General features: G+C 36.1%; 2 protein-coding genes across 3 annotated transcripts in view; both read right to left on the minus strand.

The window, feature by feature from the left end:
* The window catches only part of LOC113041213 (V-set and transmembrane domain-containing protein 2-like protein), a 44,017-nt gene extending 31,173 nt beyond the window's left edge, over positions 1–12,844 (minus strand). For both annotated transcript variants that reach the window (XM_026199627.1, XM_026199626.1), the window contains exon 1: positions 12,506–12,844. In XM_026199627.1, coding sequence (XP_026055412.1) covers positions 12,506–12,623 — 118 coding nt within the window. In that variant the 5' untranslated portion in view covers positions 12,624–12,844. The remainder of the gene's footprint in view (positions 1–12,505) is intronic.
* A 4,367-nt stretch (positions 12,845–17,211) lies between these two features.
* LOC113041214 (beta-catenin-like protein 1) overlaps positions 17,212–27,203 on the minus strand; it is a 39,400-nt gene continuing 29,408 nt past the window's right edge. The window contains exons 14-16 of the mRNA XM_026199628.1: positions 25,496–25,633; positions 25,345–25,417; positions 17,212–17,590 (exon numbers count right to left, since the gene is read on the minus strand). Coding sequence (XP_026055413.1) covers positions 17,502–17,590; positions 25,345–25,417; positions 25,496–25,633 — 300 coding nt within the window. The 3' untranslated portion in view covers positions 17,212–17,501. The remainder of the gene's footprint in view (positions 17,591–25,344; positions 25,418–25,495; positions 25,634–27,203) is intronic.

A 27,203-nucleotide genomic window follows, 5' to 3' on the forward strand; every position in this document is an offset into this window, starting at 1 on the left:
AGCTAATTAAACAGGGTTATTTAACATTTTGTGTCTTCATTTATCCCGTTCTGTCTCCATCGAGTCCCAACACGCGCCTCAATTAACCCCGTGTCCAAATGCCAGCAGACGGTCTTCATCCTCGCGCTGCTTCCTGTGGATTCAGCACTCGAAGGCAAACAAAAGAGCGTCGGCGAGGAGGAAGACGAGAGGACGGGGAGACGTGCGTCTAATGTGAGATAACTCCAGCGCCTCGGTCTTTACTCTTCACATCAACATACACGAGGGGAAGATGGAGAGAAGAAAGAGTGAAACACAAGCTGCTTGAGAACAGAGAGAGAGAGAGAGAGAGAGAGAGAGATAGAGAGAGAGTGAGAGAGAAAATATGTTATTATAATCAGTTCCATTACTGTGATGTTCATTTTTTGTTATAATTTATTTTATTTTTTCTATATATGTACACTAAGCTTTGGCAATATTATATAATTTACATTCATGGCAATAAAGCAATTTTTAATTGAATTGAATTGAAAGAAAGAAAGAGATAAAGAAGAGAGAAAGAAAGAGAGAGAGAGATGAGAGAGAGAGAGACTAAGACAGACAGACAGAAAGAAAAAGAGAGAGAGAGAGATGAGAGAGACAAAGAGAGAGACAAAGAAAGAAAGAAAGAAAGAAAGAAAGAAAGAAAGAAAGAGAAAAACTGTTTATTTTTTTATATATTTTAAGAAGGATGACAAAAGGCAAAACATTTATTATTTTCCTATATGATTACATATATTTTATTATACATAATTATTTCATATCTAATTATAAATTTACCATATCATTTATTTTGCTATTTATAAGTAAGAATATAAAGTAAAATTATTAGTTAATTCTTATTTATATATATATATATATTAGGGGTTGCACAACTACTGATTTCTATTGGACGATTTTTTAATAAAAAAAATATTCGAGTTACTCGACTACTCGTGGTTCATGCTACTGAAAATGAAAAGACATTAAATAGTTTTGTTTTATTTTTTTTTTCATAGTTATCACTGAACAAGCATGTTGTGTTAAACTAATAATTATTAATTTCTAAAATAATATTTATCATGCAAGCAGAGAGATAACGTTTAGTGATCATCTGAACACGACTTAATCAATTGAATGCGCACATTTTCATTACGCAGAACTCTTTAAGCGAGTCTATAATGTTTAGTGAACTTCACTTAACAGATGTGTGTGTGCCGCACAAACCAGCAAAAGATAAAGATGCAAACCTGTAGGCCAAGTAGAAAACTGATTTTTGAGAGACTGACGCCCAGCGCTGCTGTTTGGTGAGCACGCTGTGCTTAATCTATTCATTCGTATCATATCGGAGCCTAAAGTTTAAATCATTGCCTTTTAAACATATACAAATGTGTGTAAACGTGTATGATGTATTATTATAGGTGATATTACTCTTGCAAAGCTCTGATTTCTGAGAGATGCACGGAGAGACAACAGCAATGCTATGTTTGATTTGTGCTCTTTTCATTCATAAAGTTTACATCGATTCACTTCACACTCGTGACTTTAGAGGTCTGTGTATAATATTGCGCTGATCCCCTGACTCAACTTATCTGGCAAACACCAGACTGTCAGCTTCAGCTGAGTATTCAGGCAGAATTATTCTGAATTTATTTGTCTGTTATTCATTTCTGAAGCCATTATCCGAGCCATTCCGAATAAGGTATTTGGCTTCAGGCACACCCCTAATTATTACATTACATATTTTAATTTTACATAGATAAGGTCATAGAAAGTAACAGCTCCAAGCAATATTGTAATCCTAAAATTCATGCCGTATATATATATATAGCATGTTAAGTACAAAAAAAAACGCTTATTTTAATATAATTGATTATATAACAATATGTATATAATTTATTACATTTTATTATATTTAATATTTATATGTATATTATTATAGAATTATACATATTTTATGTTGTATATATATATATGTATATATATTTTTAATAACATTTTATTAATTTTATAAATTAAGTAATTACATTTTTATATAACTTTGTATTTAATTGTAACTTTTATGATTAAATAATTTAGGGGTTTGTGTTAAGTTAAAAATAGAACACAGTCGTACATGTACTTACATTTAAGAGATCTAGATCTTCTATTGTGCATCTCATATAAACATCCACTACAAACCAGTCTCAAACGTTTCTTTGATCTTGATTAGATCCCAATACAATCATCTATAGAGATGATTCTCCATCACAAACATCACAAAACATCTGCTGAATGTCGCCGGGGAATGATTTCGCTTCACACCAGAGAAGAGCCAATGCTGTAGAAATGACACGTCCAGATGTAAACGCACAGTTAGACGTCTGACAAACACCTGAAACGGACCGGAAGAGACGGGCGACACAGACAGAGAAAGACATTTAGAGATTTTAGAGGAAAGAGAGTGTGGCGGTCTGTCACGATGTTAACGGATTGATTCTCGTTAAGTGATATAAACGAGCATCTCTCTTCAGACTGTCTGAGCTTTAAACAAAACGCAAAGACTTCACAATCCTCCACAACTCATGGACTAATGCATCAACATCCTGACTCACAGGAAGTGCTCGTGTTGCTTCTCAAAAGCCTCTCTACCGTCTCCAAAACCCGAGTCTTTGAGGAAAGCCATTCATTTCTGAAGTGAAGGAGAGCTGAAAGTGAGAAAAAAACCTCTTCGACTCATCTAAAGCACAGTCTGACTCACAATGAACACCACAAAGATGCTTCATTTCACGGCTAGAGTAGACCGTCATTAAACTGATCATGTGACTCAGAGAGCCACTCTGATTGGCTGAACTCAATGCTTTCTGTCAATTGAAATGCTGCAGTTTAATGCAAAATCTAGACAGTACTTTATGCATTGATATAGTTTACTAAAACTGAACACAAAAATACAACCTTTAAAAAAAATTGTTAAATATTTGTTAACTGATTTTTTTCTTTTAATTTCTAAGTTCAAGTAAAACTATAAAATTAAATAAAATGTATAGAATATAGTATTTATTACTATATATATTGTGAAAACTAGTAGACAAGTAGGCTAAATAAAACACAACAAAACCACCAAAGAATTAAAATAATATATTTAAGATTCAAAATCTTTATAAAAACTATTAGTATAATATACTTAACACTGATGCATAGAAGTTGCATTAACAATAAAATGCATGTATGCGCTCTAGAAAAGGCAATCCCAGAATGCACTGCAGCGTGCACAATTTAAAAAGACCCACCATATTGCAAGTAAACCATTTAACACCAAGAAACGTTTGCAGAATAATTTTCATCAAATCTTTAAACCAGGAAAAGTAGGTGTTCCTCAGAGCAAAATGTTAAAATTTGAAAATGATATGAAAAACATAAATTGGGATGATGTATTACAAATAGGTGAATTGGACAAAAACAGTGAAACTGTGATGAGAACTATTGAAAAAACTATTCAAAAATACATACAACCGCTAAAAGATATCCATCAGGTAATGAAAAAGAGAGATATAGCTTTGAAAAAGTCATTGCTTACAAAAACGCAGACAGATATTATACATTTTAAATCATTAAGAAATAAAGTAATTAGTGATATGAGGAAGGCAAAAACTGCATATTTTGAGCAATTGGTTACAGAATCAGGAGGAAATAGCTCATCTCTTTGGAAGTGTATAAATAAACTTTCTAAAAAAGAGGGTACACAAAGAAAACCTTTAGTGGAGCTGAACATAAATGGTAGATTAAGTACTGATAGCACTGAAATTGCCAATGAATTTAATAGATATTTTACTCCGTCTGTGGAAGAGCTTGCTATGTGTTTTAAAACTATACAACTACCTCAAAATGTAATAAATGGCACACCCTCATCCTTTCATATTTCTGAGGTTGATGAACATAAGATACTTCAAATTATTAATCAACTGAATAACTCAAGGGCTAAAGATATATTTGGAATGGATACTGCATTTGTAAAAACATATAGTGCTTGTTTGATAAAGCCCTTGGTAAATCTGATAAATTTATCAATTAGAGAAAATAAATTCCCTTCAAATTGGAAAACTAGTATTGTAACTCCAATTTTCAAAGCAGGATCAGGTTCAGAATTATAGACCAATTTCTATTCTTCCTGTAATTTCAAAAATTCTGGAAAAATTGGTAGCTGAACAACTTATCAATTATTTAGAAAAACATGATTTACTTTATTCTAAACAGTTTGGTTTTAGGCCTAAGTATTCAACAGAAATGGCAAACTGCTATCTCACAGAATTTATTAAGGAATCCTTAGATAAAGGTAATAGTAGATGCAGTGTTTTTAGATCTCAAAAAGGCATTTGATACTGTGAATCATGAAATTCTCCTACACAGATTCAATTTATTTAACTTCACTCAGCAGGCAATGAATTGGTTTAGATCATATTTAGAATCCCGAAATCAGTGTGTTAAAATTTATAATTCAAGATCAGCTTTACGAAATAATAATATGGGTCTCCCTCAAGGGTCAATTTTGGGCCCATTGTTGTTTTCCTTATATGTTAAAGATTTTCCAAACTGTTGTAAGCAAACAAAATGTCAGTTATATGCAATGACACAGTCATTTATGTATCTGCAAAGACTATAAGAAATATTAACAAATGAAATGATTGGTGTGTCACAGTGGTTACAGAACAATGTCTCAATGTGTTTTTCAATCAGAAAGAAGGAAATGAGTGATTTTATAATTGAGATCAATCAAAAGGAAATTGAAACAGTTCATAATTTTACATATTTAGGTGTTATTTTAGACTCATTTGAAATTTGATATGCATGTTAAGAAGCTATGTAGAACAATCAAAACAAATCTGAATTGTTTTTCCATGATTAGACCATACAGTATTGTTCAAAATAATAGCAGTACAATGTGACTAACCAGAATAATCAAGGTTTTTCGTATATTTTTTTATTGCTACATGGCAAACAAGTTACCAGTAGGTTCAGTAGATTCTCAGAAAACAAATGAGACCCAGCATTCATGATATGCACGCTCTTAAGGCTGTGCAATTGGGCAATTAGTTGAATTAGTTGAAAGGGGTGTGTTCAAAAAAATAGCAGTGTGGCATTCAATCACTGAGGTCATCAATTTTGTGAAGAAACAGGTGTGAATCAGGTGGCCCCTATTTAAGGATGAAGCCAACACTTGTTGAACATGCATTTGAAAGCTGAGGAAAATGGGTCGTTCAAGACATTGTTCAGAAGAACAGCGTACTTTGATTAAAAAGTTGATTAGAGAGGGGAAAACCTATAAAGAGGTGCAAAAAATGATAGGCTGTTCAGCTAAAATGATCTCCAATGCCTTAAAATGGAGAGCAAAACCAGAGAGACGTGGAAGAAAACGGAAGACAACCATCAAAATGGATAGAAGAATAACCAGAATGGCAAAGGCTCAGCCAATGATCACCTCCAGGATGATCAAAGACAGTCTGGAGTTACCTGTAAGTACTGTGACAGTTAGAAGACGTCTGTGTGAAGCTAATCTATTTTCAAGAATCCCCCGCAAAGTCCCTCTGTTAAAAAAAAAGGCATGTGCAGAAGAGGTTACAATTTGCCAAAGAACACATCAACTGGCCTAAAGAGAAATGGAGGAACATTTTGTGGACTGATGAGAGTAAAATTGTTCTTTTTGGGTCCAAGGGCCACAGGCAGTTTGTGAGACGACCCCCAAACTCTGAATTCAAGCCACAGTACACAGTGAAGACAGTGAAGCATGGAGGTGCAAGCATCATGATATGGGCATGTTTCTCCTACTATGGTGTTGGGCCTATTTATCGCATACCAGGGATCATGGATCAGTTTGCATATGTTAAAATACTTGAAGAGGTCATGTTGCCCTATGCTGAAGAGGACATGCCCTTGAAATGGTTGTTTCAACAAGACAATGACCCAAAACACACTAGTAAACGGGCAAAGTCTTGGTTCCAAACCAACAAAATTAATGTTATGGAGTGGCCAGCCCAATCTCCAGACCTTAATCCAATTGAGAACTTGTGGGGTGATATCAAAAATGCTGTTTCTGAAGCAAAACCAAGAAATGTGAATGAATTGTGGAATGTTGTTAAAGAATCATGGAGTGGAATAACAGCTGAGAGGTGCCACAAGTTGGTTGACTCCATGCCAAACAGATGTCAAGCAGTTTTAAAAAACTGTGATCATACAACTAAATATTAGTTTAGTGATTCACAGGATTGCTAAATCCCAGAAAAAAAAAAATGTTTGTACAAAATAGTTTTGAGTTTGTACAGTCAAAGGTAGATACTGCTATTTTTTTGAACACACCCCTTTCAACTAATTGCCCAATTGCACAGCCTTAAGAGCGTGCATATCATGAATGCTGGGTCTTGTTTGTTTTCTGACAATCTACTGAACCTACTGGTAACTTTTTTTGCCACGTAGCAATAAAAAATATACTAAAAACCTTGATTATTCTGGTTAGTCACATTGTACTGCTATTATTTTGAACAATACTGTATATATCCTTGAAAGCAGCCAAGTTATACATGCATGCAATGATTTTTTCACACTTATCTTACTGTGTGACTGTCTGGAGTCAGGTTTCTCAACTGACAATTAAACCTGTTAGATCCCTATATAAACAAACACTAAAAGTTTTGGATAAGAAACCAACCAGATGGCATCACTGTAGCATTTTACAAAAATATAGTTTGCTTAGTTTTGAAATTTTTTTAAATTCATCTGTTATTAAAATGTTTTTTAAATGTTTAAACAATCTTGCGCCAAAAGTTATATGCAAATTAATATCAAAACAGAGTAGTAGGGGGATCGCTACAAGAGGTGCAACTACACAGAACTGTATAGCACCACAGAGAAAAACTAAATTTGCACAATCTACATTTACAGTTCAAGGTACATTGTTATGGAACAGCTTGTCAGCTGAATTGAAAATGCAAACACAGTTGAATATTTTTCAAACAAAACTGAAAAAGTGGTTCAAACAAAAGCAGATATGTGAACATTGATGGTTGTACATAGACTTAGTTGTTTACTTTTTTTTTTAGCCTAACCAGGGACTGGGGCTGCAAATTAGCCATTGGCTAGAAGCCTATATGTAGAGCATCGGCTGCATGAAACTGTAGCAATGTTATACTGAAGTGGTTCCCAACATTTTTCAACTCGCGGTCCACACAACCACACACATATGTTTGCGCGGCCCACTTCAAAAAAATTAACTGACCCCGCTATTGTTGGGTTAATAACTTAGTACTCAGAAGCTAGATTTTAAACTGTATTTATTGAATAAACTAGGGCTGTGCGATATGGACAAAAAAAAAAAAAAAAACTATCGCGATTTTTTTGATCAATTTTGCAATTGTGCTTTTACAGTCATAAATGCATTCAGGATTAATTTGAAACATATTTCCAAAAGAAAACCAATCAGAGCTTTATCAAAAAGTTGTAACATCTCTAGAACAGACATAAGTCAAAATGATCACTATAGTGAAGATGTAAAAAAATTTATAGACTTGTGGCAAAAAAAAAAAAAAAAATCCTGTATACAGGGACTTTTTTTTCTTTTTTGCCATGCATTGTTCATAGAGCTCATTAATTGTAGCGGTGCCTCAGGTGTTTGCAGTGTGTATACAGTATGTGTATGCGGTCAGCAGTGAGAGCGCATAAATATAACACGAAAGCACATTAAAATAATGCACGAGTGCGAATCTCTCTGTTCGCAGAACATTTCCTTTGCTCTGTCACAAAACCAGTCGTGCTTGCTCAGATACACGCTGCTTTGCGAGGAGAGAGTGTGCACACTTAAAACGTGTCTCCTCTCACTTAAACTGCATCCTGTTCACTAACAAATTCACTCTATGCTCATGTGTTAGACATGAATTATTTTCGCACGTTTTTATTTCTAGCCTTTTACCGCAGTGAGAACGCTCTGATCCGTCAACATTGGCTCAGAAAAAAGGCGCATCACAGACAGTGTGTGAACCTGGAGTTAGGCATATGCGCACGCTCAAATCGTGATTTTAGGACGTTTTCTTTTAATCGCACAGCCCTAGAATGGACTGGAAATGAACAGAAAATAATTGGCGGCCCACCTGCAATACCACCGCGGACCACAGGTTGAAAACCACTGTTATACTGCATTGTCCCTGTTAAATAAACTGATAAATAAATAAATAGTTTGCAAAACAAACCCCCCCAAAAAAAAAATGCAGCCAAAATGGCGCCAATATTTGTGTGCTGGCTGTTTTTGTGCTTATTAGAGCAGCGTGTCATTATCCAGCTTCAACCTCTGCTGTAATCAATGAGAAGCACTAGTGAGGGCTCTAGTGTGCTTCTCAAGAGAGCGCGCTAATGAGACGCTGCCTATAACCAACGATTCAATCCCTCACGTCTGAGCTTTCAATCCAGATTCACGTCAGTTAGGATGCTGCCTGTGTAGGCGGCTCACTAGTATGCATCTCAATCCCTCTAGTGCACTCAAATGTTCGCCACATAAAATGTGCATAATGTGACTATTGACTTACCAGAAACATTGACGTGTTTAAAATAAATAAATATTTGATGAAGAACTAATTGGTTTTTGAGGATGTTAAGATGCACCAATCAAGCTCTATGAAATATGAACGCTTAATGTCTGAAAAACCACACAAATAAATGCAAAACAACAATAAAATAATGAAAAAGAGTCTCGTGACTCCACAGAGATCCACAAAGAGGTTTCCTGTCGTATTAAACACTGCAGTTTCAAAGGAGAGCACATAAAACGCTGCTGGAAGCTATAAGCAAAAGAGATAAACGTCATGATGACACTATAATGCAATAAAATATATAAGCTTAAGCTTAATTGTTTACGTGCACAGCATTCTTCATACACACATATCTTACAGGTGAGATGTAAAAGGTGTGTATTTTCTAATTCAGCTGTAAATCCACGTCAAGCTTCAGTCGTGTTGAAACACAGCCGAAAAACAAGCAGAAACCACTGAACGAGCATCCAATCACAGTTCACAAGAGCAATGACGAGAAATGAGCCGCAGCCGCAGGTGATGTCATCGGTCACTGGTTTGAGTGATGGCTGGAAGTGTGTGTGTGTGTGTGTGTGTGTGTCATGAACACATCACTGCTGATGCCTATTAGTGTTCACTGACTGCAGCTGTTTCTTTCGAGTAAACAAACCAGTAACCAACTTATTAAAAAACGCCAATGGACGTGCTGCGGGTTAAACACACACACACACACACACACACACACACACAAGGCAGATTTGTGTTGCACAAGTATACAGATGCACATTTGTGCTTGGAAAGTGAAAGAATTTACCTTCATATTTCAGTTATATGTTATCACTAACAGAGTAGACAAATAACAATCTTGTGATAGAAACTTTCCAAATCTTAATCTAAGCGTCTGTGAAAAGAGCATCTCCAAAGGTCCCACAGCTTTTACTGAAATGACTTCCTCCATCCTCGCTGCTCCTTGATCTTCACTAGCATCTCATGATCAACAGATTGACCCCGGACACACACCGAGAGGAAAAACACATCGCTCCGTGGAGAATTAGAGAAGGAGAGATGAACACGACAGGTCACTGTGAGACCAAACACTGTTCCCTGATCAGACTACAACAACCTAGTGCTGAAGAACTGCCACGGTCCAGAGAGATTGCACATGAGTCCGAGTCAGCCCTACTGGCTAGTTTCCATCGGTTGCCCATTTCCAGCTTTAAAAAGACAAGTTAAAAATCTGAAGCACAGCAAGGTACAGTATCACACATACACTTAATACTTAATAATATTACAATTACATACAATAACACTTCTAAAGGATGAAAAACTGAAGATTTGCAGATTGATTGTCCAAATCTTCCTCAAAACAAACCAGTTCTTTAGAATAATCAAATGTTTGGTTATTTGTTTGTTTATAAAATAAATAAATAGTTTCTGGTGAAAAGTAAAAATAAATAAATAAATATAAAAATTTTAAAAATTTAAATAAATAATTTGTTTTTGAAAGTCTTAGAATCAGAATCTTAAAGTCTACAGAACCAGAAAAATACATTTACATAATAAAAAAAAGCTAAAAAACAATTTAATTAATAAACATTTATTTTTAAACATTTTTTAAAATAATCACCAGTTAACCTTTGAAAGATCAATGCTGGAGAATATATATATTTTTTTTATTATTAATAAAAAGATATTTTAGAATCTTTGAATTCACAATTCAGTATCTTTTAAGATCAACGCTTAAAGTTTGGAGAATCACAAAAACAAAACAAAGAATAGATTGTATATTACAAGTAAATGAATGAATGAATGACTTTTCTAATTTGTTTTTGAAGATCTTCCAGTCAATGTTCAAAATCAAAGTTCAATGCTATTAAAAGTCAAGGGCACCGTAATGGGGGGTGTAGGATGATCCCACGGGCCCAATGAGGGAGAGGGGGCCTGACTCAAATAAATTTTTTAGGGTCGAAAACAACAAGATGTTTAGAACAGAATGTGTGTGAATTAAAATGAGATTCCTCTTCACGCCATTGCTATTCATCTGACGTGTGCTGGGGCGAGCGGCCCACCGGGTCTGCGCTCTTTGTTTCATTACTGTGAGGTCAGAAGAAAACAGAGCTTTTAAGCTGTTGTTGACATTAATTAAGCCTCGTTACCGCAGGCCATGGTATTCCCTGCGGCTGAAAAATTTACGCAAAGGTATTGAATACAAGCAAGCTAAGCTGTCCATCACTCTAGAGATGCAGAAAGCAGTGCGCTTTTAGATGCTTCACTAAAACAATGAATAATTACACAATTAAAAAACACTCTGCTTGACTTAATTTGGCGAATTTTACCAAAACATGACCAGTCGTGAGGAAAGACAAAGCAATTATATACAGTTTTTTGCATTATAACATTATTTCATCTTATTAAGACTTAATCTAAGACCATTAGTGTTCAGTGGGTCTAAATTCATATTAACGAAACCAAGATTCTCCTAATCTTTTCATAACCTGTCAAAGCTGTTTAAAGAAAACAGTCTTGGTTGAAATCCATTGGAGTCTAAATCTTGCTAACCATTCCCTAGAAATGCATCATCTGCATGTAAAGTAGTCCAGAACGTCAGTGCATGTTGAGATGGCTTTCCTGATACTGTATCAGTCCTCTTAATATTCCTCATGAATATGGGCTCTGATCACATTCTGCCCTTTAATTTAATGGTGAGCGACCCACAATCTGGCGTGCGAACACTTTCATCAGCATGATGCATGCCTGGGTTCATCAGCACTGATTTATTCATTGCATTAGTCATCTATGGTTCACAGAATTGCCAAAACTTCTTAAATGAATACAGAATAAGCATATTTTACACAATCCTTTCCATTTCCCAGAGCGTCTCTGCATATAGTTTGAAGAATATGTTCAATATCCAGGCACTTCAATTATGGCTGATTATAGTATGACTAGAATCTTGAAATGCGTGTATAGATTTTTCCTCGCTCTTCCAGTAATGAAAACAACAAATAGACCAATGTAGGGAATTCTGTAAACCCAGAATCTCAAGCATCTTTGGATAATCTGGAGGGAGGTTACGTTTGAATTTAAGTAATGCAAAGCACTGCTGCCATGGTATACAATGGTATAATCCATAACAAAAATATAGGTGAAATACTAATATTAAGTTTTATTTTTAACCATTTCACACTATGGTTTTACTATCTGATACCATCAAGGTAACAAAAGTCATGGAATAGATCAAATTTCATCCATGTTTTCTTTTAAATACATTGGAAAAACAGATAAATCCAGTATAGTTTATATCAATAGTAAAGACACTGTATTTCGCTAAATTATAAAAGAAAATTTAAAGCACTGCAATGTCACGCTCTAGGACAATATCAATAAAGTATTACCAGAGTAATCATTAAAGTGCCTTAAAAAGATAATCGCTGACCCATAACACTTTTTTCATGACGTTAAAAAGCCACAGAATTATATTTCTGAGCACAACCATAAAGATTATACCATGGGGTTCTTTGACAAACCCATTCAGTACCACGAAATAAATCAACATTTAACACCACCAGTGATTCATGATTCAGCCACATGACTTTTTAAGAGGTTAAAAAGCCATACAATGGCAACACCATTCGTTTTAAACCAAAGTTAAAGTAATGCTGTGTTTTGGATAGTACCAATATACCAAGGTATTGTTTGAAGTGCATATGAACAGGTCAAACAAATAATACCAACGTATACCGAAGCCAACAACAGAAACACCACGGTATTGTTGTAATAGTAGCTTTGTACCACAATATCACCATCATATACCATGGTAGCACCTGTCAATAGCCCCAGTGCAGTGGTGTTGGTGAAAAACCGCTCTGCGCATCTCCATCCTTGCGCCGTTCGCGCGCATTTCGGCTTCAAATGACAGCCGTTAACGAACCTCAAACCCGTCCACAAGTACAGAACCGGATCGAGTCCACACATCTTACCGTTGTTGGATATATGGTTCTCCACGTCTTCGCTTCCAGCTTGTCTGAGACAGGCACCAAGTTGGATGTAGAGTCCCATACAATGTAAACTCCTCAGAATCACTCCAAACGCGCCCATCACTGCTCCCTGCAAAACACTCTCTCACATCAGGTGGAAATACACGGCTTTAAGAGATAGATCCAGGTGTGGTTAGTGTTTGCTGGTGGTTTTTGCCCCTGATGACAGCGGCTGGAGCAACTGAGAGGAGAATGCGTGTGTTTGCAGTCGCCCAGTGATGCGATTTGGGTCTCCGCGGAGAGAAACTCCCCGGATCTAACCGATGGAGCGGAGGGAACAGCGCGAGGAGGAAGTGCGGCGGCTATCATTAGGGAATTTTGAATTAGGCGGAATAATATTATGAAGAGAGCCGTTCAACGGTCGTCGTGGGTTGAGGTAAAATTGCATTTAACATGTTTCTGATGTAAATTTCACTTATGACTTTGAATGCAGACGGTTATATTAATCAACAAGTATAAAACAACGCTGACCGCACAATTAAAATAAGAGTTTTTTTTCTCGCATTTTTGATTGTGAACAACTGGTGCATACTACTATAAATAGTGAGCAACTGATATTGAAAATACATCTAATTGATGTAATAAAAAAGGTAAAATATGCTAATCAAATTGACGTCAAAAACTTGACATGACGTTTGTTGATTTGATGAAAATTTAATGGCAAACATATTGGCCTATATCTACTTCAAAGAAATTTCATGTGTGAGATTAACTTCTTATGTATTGTTTTTTAACAATACAGATTGTGTGAAAGCAGCTTTACAGTAAAATGAAAATAGTGTGTAGAAGGAATGTTACAGCATCTTGATCAAGTCTTGAGTAACATTTTAGGTTAAATTGATATAAAGGTGCCCAATATTGTTAAATAATATCTAATATGGAATTATAAAAATCTTACACAAGTGGTAGGCTGACAAACATATAGAATGATTTATCTTTAGATACTGAGACAAAATCTGTGCTGATTAATACAAATTATTATTCAATTTAAAGAGATGATTTGCCTAAACATTTTTTATATTTTTTTTAAATTTATTTACCTGATGCTGCAAATAAATTTTTTCCTTGACTGCAGAAATTCAAAATATTCAGACATTTAAAATGACATTGAATGAGTTAATTTTAGTTAACTATGCTTTTAAAGGCCATTCTAGGGTTCATTTACATTTTGCATTTATATTTTATATAAACTGTTATATCCACTAATTATGCTGCACATTAAATTCAAGTTTAGCTCATATACTGATTGAACGAGTAATGAATCTTGTTTGGGGAAAAATTACCTCAGATTCCTTCACCATGCTCGGAATGGAAGGTTAAGCACATTGCATTATGGGATACATTATTCAGCAGAGAATTTTGTGTGTATACCAAACACAAAACATACACATAATAAATGATACACGGTACTGAAAAAATCCTTTCTGAGTATTTGATGACGCAAAGGCTGTTTTTAGGCATAAATACTTCAAACGTGCTTACATAATATTTAGTTGTAGCTAAATTTGATTCAAGTAAAAACACAATGATTATGATTTTTAATTCCTTTTTCTCTTTATGTGTTGTGACAAAAACTAAATGCACTCATGACATTTAGTAGTTTGACAGTACAATGTGGCTAAAATGCCGCTGGTTTTAATGCCTTTTGCAATGCATGACATTATCTTTAAATATACCCTGGATATTACCATGATGGTAATACAAAAAAATAAAACCACTGCATTCTTTGAAGTGCCATAAAATTACAATCACCATGAAATAGCTATAAAAGCAGTGATTTTTTTTTAAGGATAAAAAATAATTTTAGATTTTTTGGGGGGAGTTAAATTCTCAGGAAATGCTATTAACAGAATTAACAACCCAGTTTCAACCTTTCCCTGTGAGCCACACAATACTGGGATTATAAGTGGGTATAAAAGAACGCTCCCACCACAGGTTCGCATCAGTTTAGCCAAACCCGAGGAGGTTGAAATCAGAGCTCAACTCAATCACTCGGAAAAAGACAATTATTCCGAGCTCTCTGGGCTGTGAAATTGCTGTTGAATCACCGTTAGCACGCTAGTGTCATAATCACTGATAAGAGATGCGTGCTGGGATACCTGCCCTTCCCGTCAATTCAAAATGCAAATAACGATCCTAAGTTTTATCCGGGTGATTTTGGAGGAAGGGTAGAAGCAGATGTTGCTCTGTGTGAGCCGCCACGGCAAACCGGAGACAAGAGTGATTGGCAATCGCTACCGACAAGCATCGCTACGGTAATGAGCGTGTCCTTGAAGCGCTGGGCGCTCACCCCGTTCTGTAGTTACTGCTCATTTGCATTTCAAGTTTGATGCGTTGGCAGAGGGTCATCAATAATGTTCTAGGCACTCGCAATTCATCATAATGTACAATTCAACAGATGGGTAACTGTCACACATCACCTCCTCCAATTGTAAGCATTCCTCTACAGTACGTACACCTCCCTCTCTCTACAAACCATCTCCCTGGTAACGACGAGAACTAGTGGCAATTACTGACCTCCTGAGATGCAGGGAAATACAGAGATCTCACAAATAAAGCCGTGCTACGCCAGTGGAAGCACGGAAAGGACAGCCAGAGAATATTTAATATGCCAGGAGCATCAGCCGGGAGCGGGAAAGTGGAGCTCCTCTGAGGACAAGGCCGATGGATAAACAAAAGAGAACGTGCGGGGAAAGAGTCAGCGAGATAATGACTCTCGTGCACTTGTCCCGAGGCTAAAGGACAGGAAGTTATCGCTCTACGACGGGGCGGGAAACAAGGAGATGCGCCAGGCCTCTCGAGGTGCATTCGAGTGGTTCAGGGCAGATCTACAGAGAACGGTGACCACCGAGTCCTGTCAATGTCTGATAAAGTGCAAACTGTAATGAGACTGCGGTACTTAATTAGCTGGAGAAACATGGCGCTGCCTTTCTCTACTCATCAAACGAAGACGATTCATCAAGGCCTGGAGCCACTCAGAGATGTTTTTGTTACTACAATAATAATTTCCCGACATAATGTCTGTTCTAAAGCGCTGGGCCTCCAGTGAGTATAAATCCAGCGTAATGGCCCCCCGTTCACCCTGTCGAAGAACTCCACTGGATTGATTCAATTTGGCTCTAGAGCTTTAACAATTATTCTCAACCTTCGGGTAAAGACTCTGTCCATAGCAAAGAAGAGCCTAGTAAGCAAACTGTCTCTATACGGCAGAACGTTCCCTGGCCATGGCGATACATACGCTAATCCCTCTGTAGAGGGGGAAGCAGAGATGTAAAGAGAGGACAGAGAACGAGAGAGAGCTGTAGCATTTTTGCGCTAGCTCAGCAGGCTTGCTATTAGCAAGGGATTGGGATTCTCTGGCTCATCGCCACTGGACAAACATCTAATTAATGGCCATTAGAATCACAGCAGCCATATTCTCTAAAAGAAAGATCAAATCTAGAGTGAGAAATTAACACTTTACTACTGCAAACAAAATGTGTGTACACATTAATATATTAGATAAAAATATTTCACAAGGGTTCCACGATGAAAATCAAACCAGGAAAAGCAATTTGGTCATAATTGAAACTTGTACGGATAGTTCACCAAAAAAAATGTAAATTCATTTTTCATCATTAATTCACCTTCGATTAAAGGGATTTAAATAATGCAGGTATTCTATACATAGTATGGAAGTCAATAGGGACCTTCATCTGTTTGGTTGCCAAAGTACATCCTTCTTTGTTCCACAGAAGAAATAAACTCATACAGGTTTGTAACAAATTGAGGGTGTGTAAATGATGATGATTTCCACTTTTGGCAGAACTATCCTTTTAAAACTCTGTCCAGTAATCACAAATTTTTATCTTAATTGGTCAAATGTAGGAACCCTGAAATTCACGTTCAGAAGTCCGGCTTAGCTGATTAAGAAGCCAACTATTTTACTGTCAGAACTCCATGTGTTGACACATTTCCCACTGAAACTAAAAATAAGAGAAATACAATTAGAGTTTGCCGAATCACTCAGGGAACAGCAAACGTATAATGCTGCTAGTGCCAAAATGGTGTTCGATGTGTGACACATATTACAGGGAGCAGCAAGACAAAAAAAAAAGCAACACAGTAAAATCCACCAGCCATTAGCAGGTTTATAAAGGTAATTTTGGACCCTGGATCCATGTAAAGGGACCTGAATGATGAGATGACAAGCAAAGGCTAAAAAGATAGGAAAGCCACAATCCTTCACTAAACCAGCCATCTATAGGAACGCTGGAGAGGAGAAGAGACATAACCACAACATTTTCCTAAATTATGTTTCAGCACAAGAGTTGTTTCGCTGCCTGAATTGGTCTAATGAGACATTAAGGGCCCTATCATACACCCGGCGCAATGCGACGCAAGGCGTAGTGCAAGTGTGTTTGCTAGTTTCAGTCCGGCGCATTTGCATTTTTTTTGCATTGCTCATTAATAGAATATGGATAACCCATTCAAAAAATGCTCCCCGGTGCACTGACTTCTTCCGTCGTTAAAACAGCAAAAGTGGATTTGGACACGCTCTGAGTGCACCTGCACCGTGCGCTTTACACTTTGGATTTAGATCGTTAAAATAGGGCCCTAAGTCTACTGGAAGGTGATCTACAAAATATAATGAAGAAAATGGCACCAGGTACAGAAAAGCACAAACTTTAATTACATGAAAACTGAAGTTGTTTTGACAAAATATCTGGCCTAGAAAACAATAACTATAAACATGAACAATGTGTTGGACATCAAAAAATTCTATATCCAGATTTAATCTGTTGGGATAAAATCAGACACATGAACGTTTAAACTTCAGATTTTTGTGGTCCAGTCAGGACAGGATGAGGATTGGTCAAAATACATGCAGCTTCACCATAACGCAAAAAAAAGAAAAAAAAAACACTGAAGAAAACCGACACGAGCTCCAACTGGATTTTTAGAAGTTCTCAAGTAGTTCCATAATCCTCTTCTGCTCACTTTCCTTAAACTCCTCGCTCTTGCCATCGCCAATATTTTCTGCATATTCTGAAAAACGAGAGGGAAAAAGAAACAAGATGTTTAGTCATTTGGATGAATTTCATGTATGCCACCAACCCCTGCCAAGAAAGCCTTCCTAATGCTGTCTCAAAGGAGAGGCAGCATACTTTAATCCGAAAAAAAAAAAAATCAAAAGGGAGAATTTGTATCCCTGAAAGTATTTTAAAACATTTGTCACACATCCCTTTGACTGCCCACCAGAGTTTATTTCCAGACCCTCTTCTTCATATATGGAGGAATGGATGGAAAAAGCTAGGCTTTAGAAAAAGCCAAGTCTGGAGTTCAGGGTTTGAGGTAAGGGGATTTAAGAAGTGCCATCCTTAAACGGGCAAATAGCTTTAAGATCCATGGCATCTTGATGTGTGCCTTTGAGAGCGTGTCCCTCAGATCATATCTGCTGGTTTGATTGAGGTCTGGCTATTTCAAGACACTCTAGTTTCTCGTAACCTGCAGCGAGCTGGAACGGTGCCCGAGAACTCAAAGGGCTACAGACGCTACGATGAAAGCAACATATGCTTAGAATGACACTCTTATGACCACTCACCAATGTGATCGGACTGCAGGAAGGACACTTACAAGACTCCTCAACTTTACACTGAATGAGCTTGAGGTCTTATTGATTTAGCTGGAAATCTTCTCTTCCACTAAAGCTCTGATATGGCATTAGCATCTGCATTATGACTCCAGGAAAAGCATGTGAACACGTTGAGCCAGGTTTGACGTCATTGACAGCAAATAACATTGGTTCTCGGCACATGTTGTGACCGTCTGAATATGCTGAATGGAGAATTAGATTTGAGAGCTGCAGTGGAGAACAAGATCATCCAAGATCTAATTTCAGTTTCTCACACAAAAAGGAAAAGAGCTTCATAAAATAAAAAGTAAAAAAGAAAAAAAAAAACAGCATTGGCTCAATGCAAAAAATAACAGCATACAGTTTTGCAATGGGGTTATATATACAATAAAAAAAGTTAACCCAATAGTGATATTCAAAATACAGTACTATATGCAGCTAGTAAAAATAAGTATTGAACATCACCATTTTTCTCAGTAAATATATTTCTAAAGGTGCCATTGATTTTAAATTTTCACCAGAATTTGGTAACAACCCAAGTAACCCGTACATACAAGAGAAAAAAACAAACACGTTCAGAAATTAAGCTATGAGTAATAAAAATGAATTACACAGTGAAGAAGTACTGAACACATGAAGAAAGGGAGGTGCAAAATGGCATGGAAAGCCAGGACACAAGCAGATATATATCAGTAATTAGAAAGCAATCCTATTAAGCCAATATTAATCCAATATTAGCTAGATCAGTCTCAGAACCTACAGTACCAGGATAATGAAGATGAAACAAGAGTGGACATTTCAGCAAGACAATGATCCCAAACACAATCAAGGAAAGTCTCGATTTCAGAGAAAAAAAGAAAGCAAGCAGCTAGAATGGCCCAGCCAATCAACTGACTTGAATCCAATAGAAAATAAATCTAAAGATCAAAGTTCATAGAAGAGGGCCACAACCTTCAAGATTTGAAGACTCTGGAATTATTGGCCAAAATCACACCTGAGCAATGCATGCCAATGGTTTCTCCATACAGAAATACGTCTTGATGCTGTCATTACCAACAAAGACTTTTGGACTAAAGTATTTAATTCATTTCAGTAGTTCAATACTGTGTTCCCTGTGTCATTCCAGTTTAATTCACAACTTAATTTCTGAACTTTTTTGTTTTGTTTTCTTTGTATGTATGGATTTCTTGGGTTATTACCAACATCTGGTGAGAATTTCCTGTCGACAGCACCTTCAGAAATATATTTAAAGGAAAAAAAATTGACGTGTTCAATACTTCTATCAATATGTGATAGTTCAGAAATAATACTAAAATAACACTAGTTTGCAACTAAATGAGGTTGAATAAAACAAAATGTGTTAACTGTCAATCATTGGTGAACTATTCCTTTAAAGATTATTTTTAAGGTGGTTTCATATTAATAACCAATATGCATTTGCCAGATGCTTTTATCAAAAGTGATAAAACATTGCACTGAAGGTACAGTATGCTGTCAATTCTTGCATTCCCTAGGGATTGAACCCATAACCTTGGTGTTGCTTGCGACATACTCTACAGTAGAGATGCTCCGATACCCTTTTTCTCTTCCCGATACCGATTCCGATACCTGGGCTCAGGGTATCGGCCGATACCGAGTACTGATCCGATACCTGGGTGTATATCTGTATATACAGCTGTATATACTACTAGCCCTGTGTAAATTGCTAGAATTTTTTTATGGTGTGCTTCAGACAGATCCCTCAATAAAACATGAACAAATACATGGTGAACTACTGTATTTATTACAGTATTTTTATTATCTAACATGAATTTGACAGTATTATTTATTTTCTTATGCAAAAAAGAACTTCAAATGCAGCCAAAAATCTAACACCGCAAACTAAAAAAGGTATTTAAGTTTTACAATATAACTGTATAAAAAAACTGCAACAAATAAGTCTAGGAATATAAAAAAAGATCTATTAATCAGATAATCTCTAACAATTAAAAAACAAGTAAAAAACAAGCAACCATCTAGGCATAATTATTATTATTATAGAGATGTATTATTATTACTGTAGGCTACAACAGTAGCTTTATATATTGTCAATTTACTCATGTAAACCAAACATTTATTTTAATGGGCTGCCATGAAGATCTTTGAGTGTCTGTGTTTATGATATGACAGTATTCTCAAATGAAACGGTAAATTCTCATGAAGTGACGGTTTATGCGTTCGTGTCCTCATGACACACAGCAGAGACTACAAAACAGCGAGCTCTCGCGCATCTGTGCCAGTCACCCACAGAGATGTAGATTTTGCGGGAGTAATATTTAAATAGTATTTTGCAGTTTAATATTCACAGACACTAGTATATATTCGGCTACTGTCTGGAGCCCTGCGCTTTGACTTACACGGAAGCGACTGAACGCAGTTGCCGGTACTGAATATACTCGAGAGTCTGTAACTACCGGTACTACAGAGACATACTGCTAACCACTGATCTATAATATAGAAGCGGCTTCACTGTCTTTTGGCAGTTTAGAATGTGATGAGTGATCCAGTCATATATAGATAAGGGCTGCTAACGCGTTTTCATTTCTTCTTCGCTGCTCTAAACAGGGGTTGCTTGTGGCAACACAGCACAACTTCCTGTGTTTTCAATGCATTTTGAGCAGCGAAGAAGAACCGTGCAGCGGTTAGGCAAAGCTTGCGGTCATAACTAGGTCTTTTTTAAGAAAATGGTATCGGATCGGTATATGGGTTCATGTACTCGCCGATGCCGATGCCAGAATTTGTTGTGGTATCGGAGATATTTCCGATACTAGTATCGGAATCGGAACAACTCTACTCTACAGTTTGAGCTATAGAAAAACTATCTTTAAAATGAAAACAAGCATTGAAAAATCGTTCACAATAAGACCAGGAATGTGCATTAAAAAAGAAAACAGGGTCCGTTTTGATTTCATGCCGACTTTAACAGTGTTTTTTGGAAGTGTACACAGCAAGCAGCAAGCGTGTAAAGGTAGACATGCTCTCGGATTAGTTTCTAAGCCCTGCTCAAGCCCTGGGACAGAGGATCAAACCCAATGAAAAATAAATAAATAAATCAATACGATGGGGTTTTTTAAGAAGGGAAGAAAGCAAAGTAGCACATTGAAACACATGCCTGAGGGCTGGAGAAAGCGGCTGGAATAACACAGAGGGAGGATTGGGGGAGTCTGCATGCTGGATGATTTGAGGGGGATTATCCATTATGAGCTCCGAGATGCTGGAAACTTCAGCAGAAGCAGAAGCGCTTCCCACTGACACCAGTACACACAGCTCAAGGTCACGCATCTAAGAGTATGACACACTCTGTATGACTCAAATGCGGCCTTGGAGCGCGTCGAGGCTTCTGTAGGCGTTTCATTTCCCAATTTATGCAGTAAAACACAGTGGCCACCGAACTCAGCACATGAAACCTGTTTCCGCCAGTGATTTCGTGATTTTTTTTTTTAATCTAGGTAACAGGCATTAGGTTAAACTTCAAAAAATTACCAATAAACCCTGACAATGACGTTATAGATGTTGCTTACACCAAAAGGCGTTTAGAAAAAAAATAATGCAAGAAATGCTTTTAGCTAATATGCATGCAACAAAACAAGGCAGTGCTTTTACTAATGAGTTGATTTGTTCATTTCATCAAAAATGCAGAAATTAATGCCTTTTATTAGTCAATCTTATTTAATAGAGACGTTGCAGATAGAAGGATAAAACAATAGGATTAAGTACACAGAACAGAAATATCAAGTGAATGAGGTAGAACAAACAATATAATGATATATATATAGAACAATAAAATTATAGAATGATGGATAGAGGAAGACAGAATGGCAGACAAATAGAATGATAAAGAATGACAGAACAAGAGACACAGACATTAACAGACCAAACTGATATAGAGACAGAACGACAGACAGCGAGAACGACAGAGAGATAGAAATACATGAACACGTTTTAGGCATCTGCCCAACCCAAAACAACAGTGTTTTCCTACTGTGTACTGAAACATTTCTATCAGCCAAACCAGCAAACAAACTGCGATGACAGTTAAACCGCAGAGCAAACACAAGCCGTCTAATTCCTCCTGTTAGATTTGTTTGAATTTCTCCCGTGATTGTGTTTAATACCACGCAAGCACATTTGCAGAGGCCTGGCACACGCTCGCCGTCTGACACGACTGCAGCTGCTACAGAGTCCAGGTGAAAATTTCAATTTCTCACCCAGTCGCAGCGGCCCGGTGGGGGGGGCACAGATCCGGCCCACACCAGCTGCCCAGAGACACTTTCACACTCCTCCACACTGTCTTTAGTGTGAGGGACGCAGTGAAAGCTGCCAAACCACAACCAAGACTTTCACCAGGTTCTGAAGAAAAACTACATCAAAACATTTGAATGTGCAGCAGTAAACTACATAGTATTTCTGAAAACGTGCACAGATTGAGCTTCCGAATCAGATAAAATATTTCAAAAAGATATATATAAGCTAGAGAAATAGATCATGAGTTTAGTGCTAACGTTTAATTGTCATACAGATAATTGCGATTAACAATTCTGTTTTGTTCATGTTACTTAGTGTAAGCTTTCATGCATTTTTTTTAACTTTCAATCATATATTATACATTATACAATACTAAAAATAGACTTATTTGCTTTAATCCTGTGAAACTTCATATGTTACTATTTATTAAATATTATATTGTAATATTATAATATCATGGATTTTGTCCTGACGATTAATTTTTCAGAAAAATTGCTTTAATGCGGTTTTATTTATATAGTTATTTATCATATATTTGAATACATTTGTTAGGATCATGAATTTTATGCAGACAATTGTCACAAATAATTAATTTTATTTTGTTTTGATAGTATTACATGGTGTATAATATTTATGTAACTATTTTTTATATAAATAAATATATTGATCATTCATTTTTTGCTGACAATAATCATGCAAATAATTGCAAATGATGATTTAATTTTGTTTCGAAGTCATTTTTACTTGGAATTGTAATATAATAATAGAAAAGCTGTATATAGACCTTTATGATTCCATTCAATGCTATGACAGTTATTTATAATACATCTTATAAAAATAATATAAATTATTTATAATATAGTAAGGTATAATATAATTTACAAATAATTCGAGTATTGTGCTTCTTTTGGACTGATGCACGCAGCACCCGCTGAGTGCCATTAAACAGCTCGAAAGATCAAAGACCGTTTTTCCTATACACCTAAGATGCCACGGGGGTGAGTAAAACGCAGCCTAATTTACATTTTTTGGGTGAACTCATTTATTTAATCCAATCAGGCCTAAATATGACGAATATAAACAAATATGCATTTCCAATTCTAATGAATTTAAATAAGTTGCATGTAAAATCCGAACATTTTCTAGAATCTGCAGTGAATGGACAGACTGAAAGGGCTAAAAATAAATGAAATGGCTCACATGTAGCACTTGTATCCCTGACACCATTAGCTCACATTAATAGCACCTTCTTAAGAGCAATGCTTGCGTCTTTGAACACCCTCGGCCACCTCTTTAAATGAGCAGCGAGAGCGCTGTCTGAGCCATTACAGCCGCTGTTTTCATCTACATCACCGTTCAGTGGGAACCTCCTCCCCCCGATGAATCATTAATGAGGAAGTGCAGGATTTAACCAGAACAGAAAGAAAAGGGTTGTGCTTTCCATTAAGTGATACGGGAAAGAAGGCTAACTTGAATACAAGACAACAACCAATCAAAAATTGTTAGTATTAGCCTAAATTACAAGATGCAAGACAACAAAACATCAGGAAACTTAACGGCTGAATAGCAATGCACTGTAATACTCCATTATATAACAAACAAAATCCTCACAAAGTTATTGCCAATATTTGTCATAAAGATACAGGACAGGACAGGACAGCTGGAGAGTCCCTCCAGACAGAATATTGTTCACTAAACTTTCATGAAATTAAATCAAGAGACTCTGGTTCTTCCCAAGAGAAATACTGGGTGAAGTATGAAAGAGTAGAAGTGGAGAAAAAGAAGGAAAGTCAGCGCGAAAGAGAGAGAGAGAAACAGAAAGCTGTCAAGACTTAATCAAGGTGCTCTGGGCTGAAGAGTGGGCGAAGCCGAACACCTCATATCACGAGAGAGAGAGAGAGAGAGAGAGAGAAAGCATGGAGAGGAGGAAATAAAGAAAGAAATATGCTGCAGAGCACAGCAAACCTTTAACAACGTGAACTCATCAACATCTACAGACATGAAGATTTAAGTGCTGAAGGTTAAGATCAATATAACACTTATTGATTTACTAAATCAGCCGTTTTGAGATTAACCGCATTAGTACAGTTAACTAAAACTGAAACTAAAATTAAGACCATTATAAATATTTCTCGAGATAATACAAATGTTAACCAAAATAAAAAATAAAATACAAAAATCTTTTTATTTCCGCTAGATGCCAAGGTAACATTTCTCGTTTTATTTCATTTAATGTACTAAAATAAGTGACAAATAAAAGAAAAAAATAACATAAAAGTTTTATATTATAATAAATAAGTAGAATAATAAATATAATTTTTTTAAATAATAAATAATACAAAAAATATGAGAAAACAATAGAGAAACAAAACCTGATTAAAATAGTAAAACCCATACTTACATCAGTGTAAATAAAACTAGTTTGATTCAATTTTAGATATTTATATTAAAATATTTAAATATATTATTTTTATGTCATGACACTATATTTTATATATATATATATATATATATATATATATATATATATATATATAAAAAAAAGATAATTAAACAATTACCCCACAATATCTCATACCACATTATATTTATGTAAAAAATTAAATCTTAAGAAATTTATTACGATACTTTTACCGTAAAGTATTGGTACAGTAATCAGAATTTAATGAGAATAACCAGTGAAAATAATGAAAAACACTAAAATAAAATAAGCTGATGCATTACAGTAACAAATTTGGGTGGAATATACATTTAACTGATATTAAATAAAGTCACTGTGCACATAAATCCTAAGGGTGATAAAAATAGGCTTGATTTTATGTATGCGAAGTATATTTTGTCTTTATATGTTGACATGAGCTTCAGAAATCATTTGTAATCTTACCTCTCATTATATGACGGACTATTTTGACGGATCCTCCCCTGAGATTGAGGATCTGATGGACTCTCTGCTGTAACTGGAAGAGAAAACACATTTCAGCATGCAGAATTAAAAACAATCAGCTTAAGTCACGCATGAAAGTGTGGAAACGTACCTGAGGAACGCCGGCGTTACAGATCTCCACCATGATGTAACAGACGAGCTGAAGAACGAAGAGTCCGGCGTCCAACCGCCGCAGATAAAACTCATCGTCCATCGCATCGTCGATTATCTCTCCACGACGAACCATATCCTGAAATGGAGAATTGACCATTAAACACTTATTAATAAACTAGATTAGTAACATTTGTTAACAAACTTTAAGATTGGCTTGAGAAAGCCTAGCCTCAAAGTCCGAAGCAGCTTTAAAAGCTTGAAATTGAAAATTTACACAGATTATGAGAGCACTGCGTTAGCATGATTAGCATGTTTCTAGCATGATTAGCATGATGCTAACTTGTTTCTAGCACAATTACAGTGTTTTTATTATGATTAACACATTGTTGGCATTTTTATTTTATGATTAGCATGTTGTTAAAATGTTTTAGCATAACATGTTGCTAGTATACTTCTAACACAATTATTGTTGTTGGCATGTTTTTTATAATGATTAGCATGTTGTTAACATGTTTCTAGCATGATTAGCATGTTGTTAACAAGTTTCTAGCACGATTAGCATGTTGTTAACATGTTTCTAGCATGATTAGCATGTTGTTAACATGTTTCTAGCATGATTAGCATGTTAACATGTTTCTAGCATTATTAGCATGTTGTTAACGTGTTTCTAGCATTATTAACATATTGCTAGCATGTTTTTAACATGATAATTAAGTTTCTAGCACAATTACCAAGTTGCTAGCATGATTAGAATGCTGTTAGCATCTTTATATCATGCTTACATTTCTAGCATGTTTTTAACAAAATTACCACATTTCTAACGCAAATACTATGTTGTTATGATTAGCACATTGTTAGCATGTTCCTTTCTCGATAAGCAGGCTGCTGGTGTTTTAACAAGATTAGCATGTTGATAACATGTTTTAACATAAGTTAAAAACAAATTGCACAATTACCATGTTGTTAGCATGATTAGTATGCTGTTAACATGTTTTTATCATGCTTATGTTTCAAGCATGTTTCTAACAGTTATTATGTTGTTATGATTAGCATGATGTTAGCATGTTCTCATCATGATAAGCATGCTGCTAGTGTTTTTCTAGCATGATTATAATGTTAACAACAATTAGTGTGTGGTTAGCATTAGTAGGATGTTGTTAACATGAAAGAAGAAAGTCATATACACCTGGGATGACTTCAGGGTGAGCAATTTATGGCTTATAAATTTCGACTCGGAAGCAGCAGCTTAAATAGTCGATCAGTAGGTTGTCTTTCTCAAGCCAACCTAATACATGCATGCCGATTAGCCAGAAAACCACATGCATGTTTAAAAGGCTCTGGATAATTATCTCAGATCACTTCAAAAAGGTTATTTTTCACACTCTTCAGCTTTTCAGCACCTGCAGACGAATCTAAATGGACAAAGACGTTTGGCATTTGTTGAGTGCCATAATTGCAGCGATTGACATTGGCCTCTCTCCAGGGGATTTCAATCTTTTTGAGCATAAAGCGCTGGCAAGCTCACGCGTGTGTGAGTGTGCATGAGCAGAAAGGCTTGTGAACACAAAGGGAACGCTGCAGGAACAGCAGGCAGGCGAGAGCTGGCCGTCACGGGCTGCTGAAGACACACAGAACATGGCTCTGATCGCGGCGAGAGGCTTTCTGAGAGAACCACGCTTAGATCGTGCCAAAACCATTCAGATGTT

Source organism: Carassius auratus, chromosome 23, assembly GCF_003368295.1.
Source record: "Carassius auratus strain Wakin chromosome 23, ASM336829v1, whole genome shotgun sequence".
NCBI classification, from domain to species: Eukaryota; Metazoa; Chordata; class Actinopteri; order Cypriniformes; family Cyprinidae; genus Carassius; species Carassius auratus.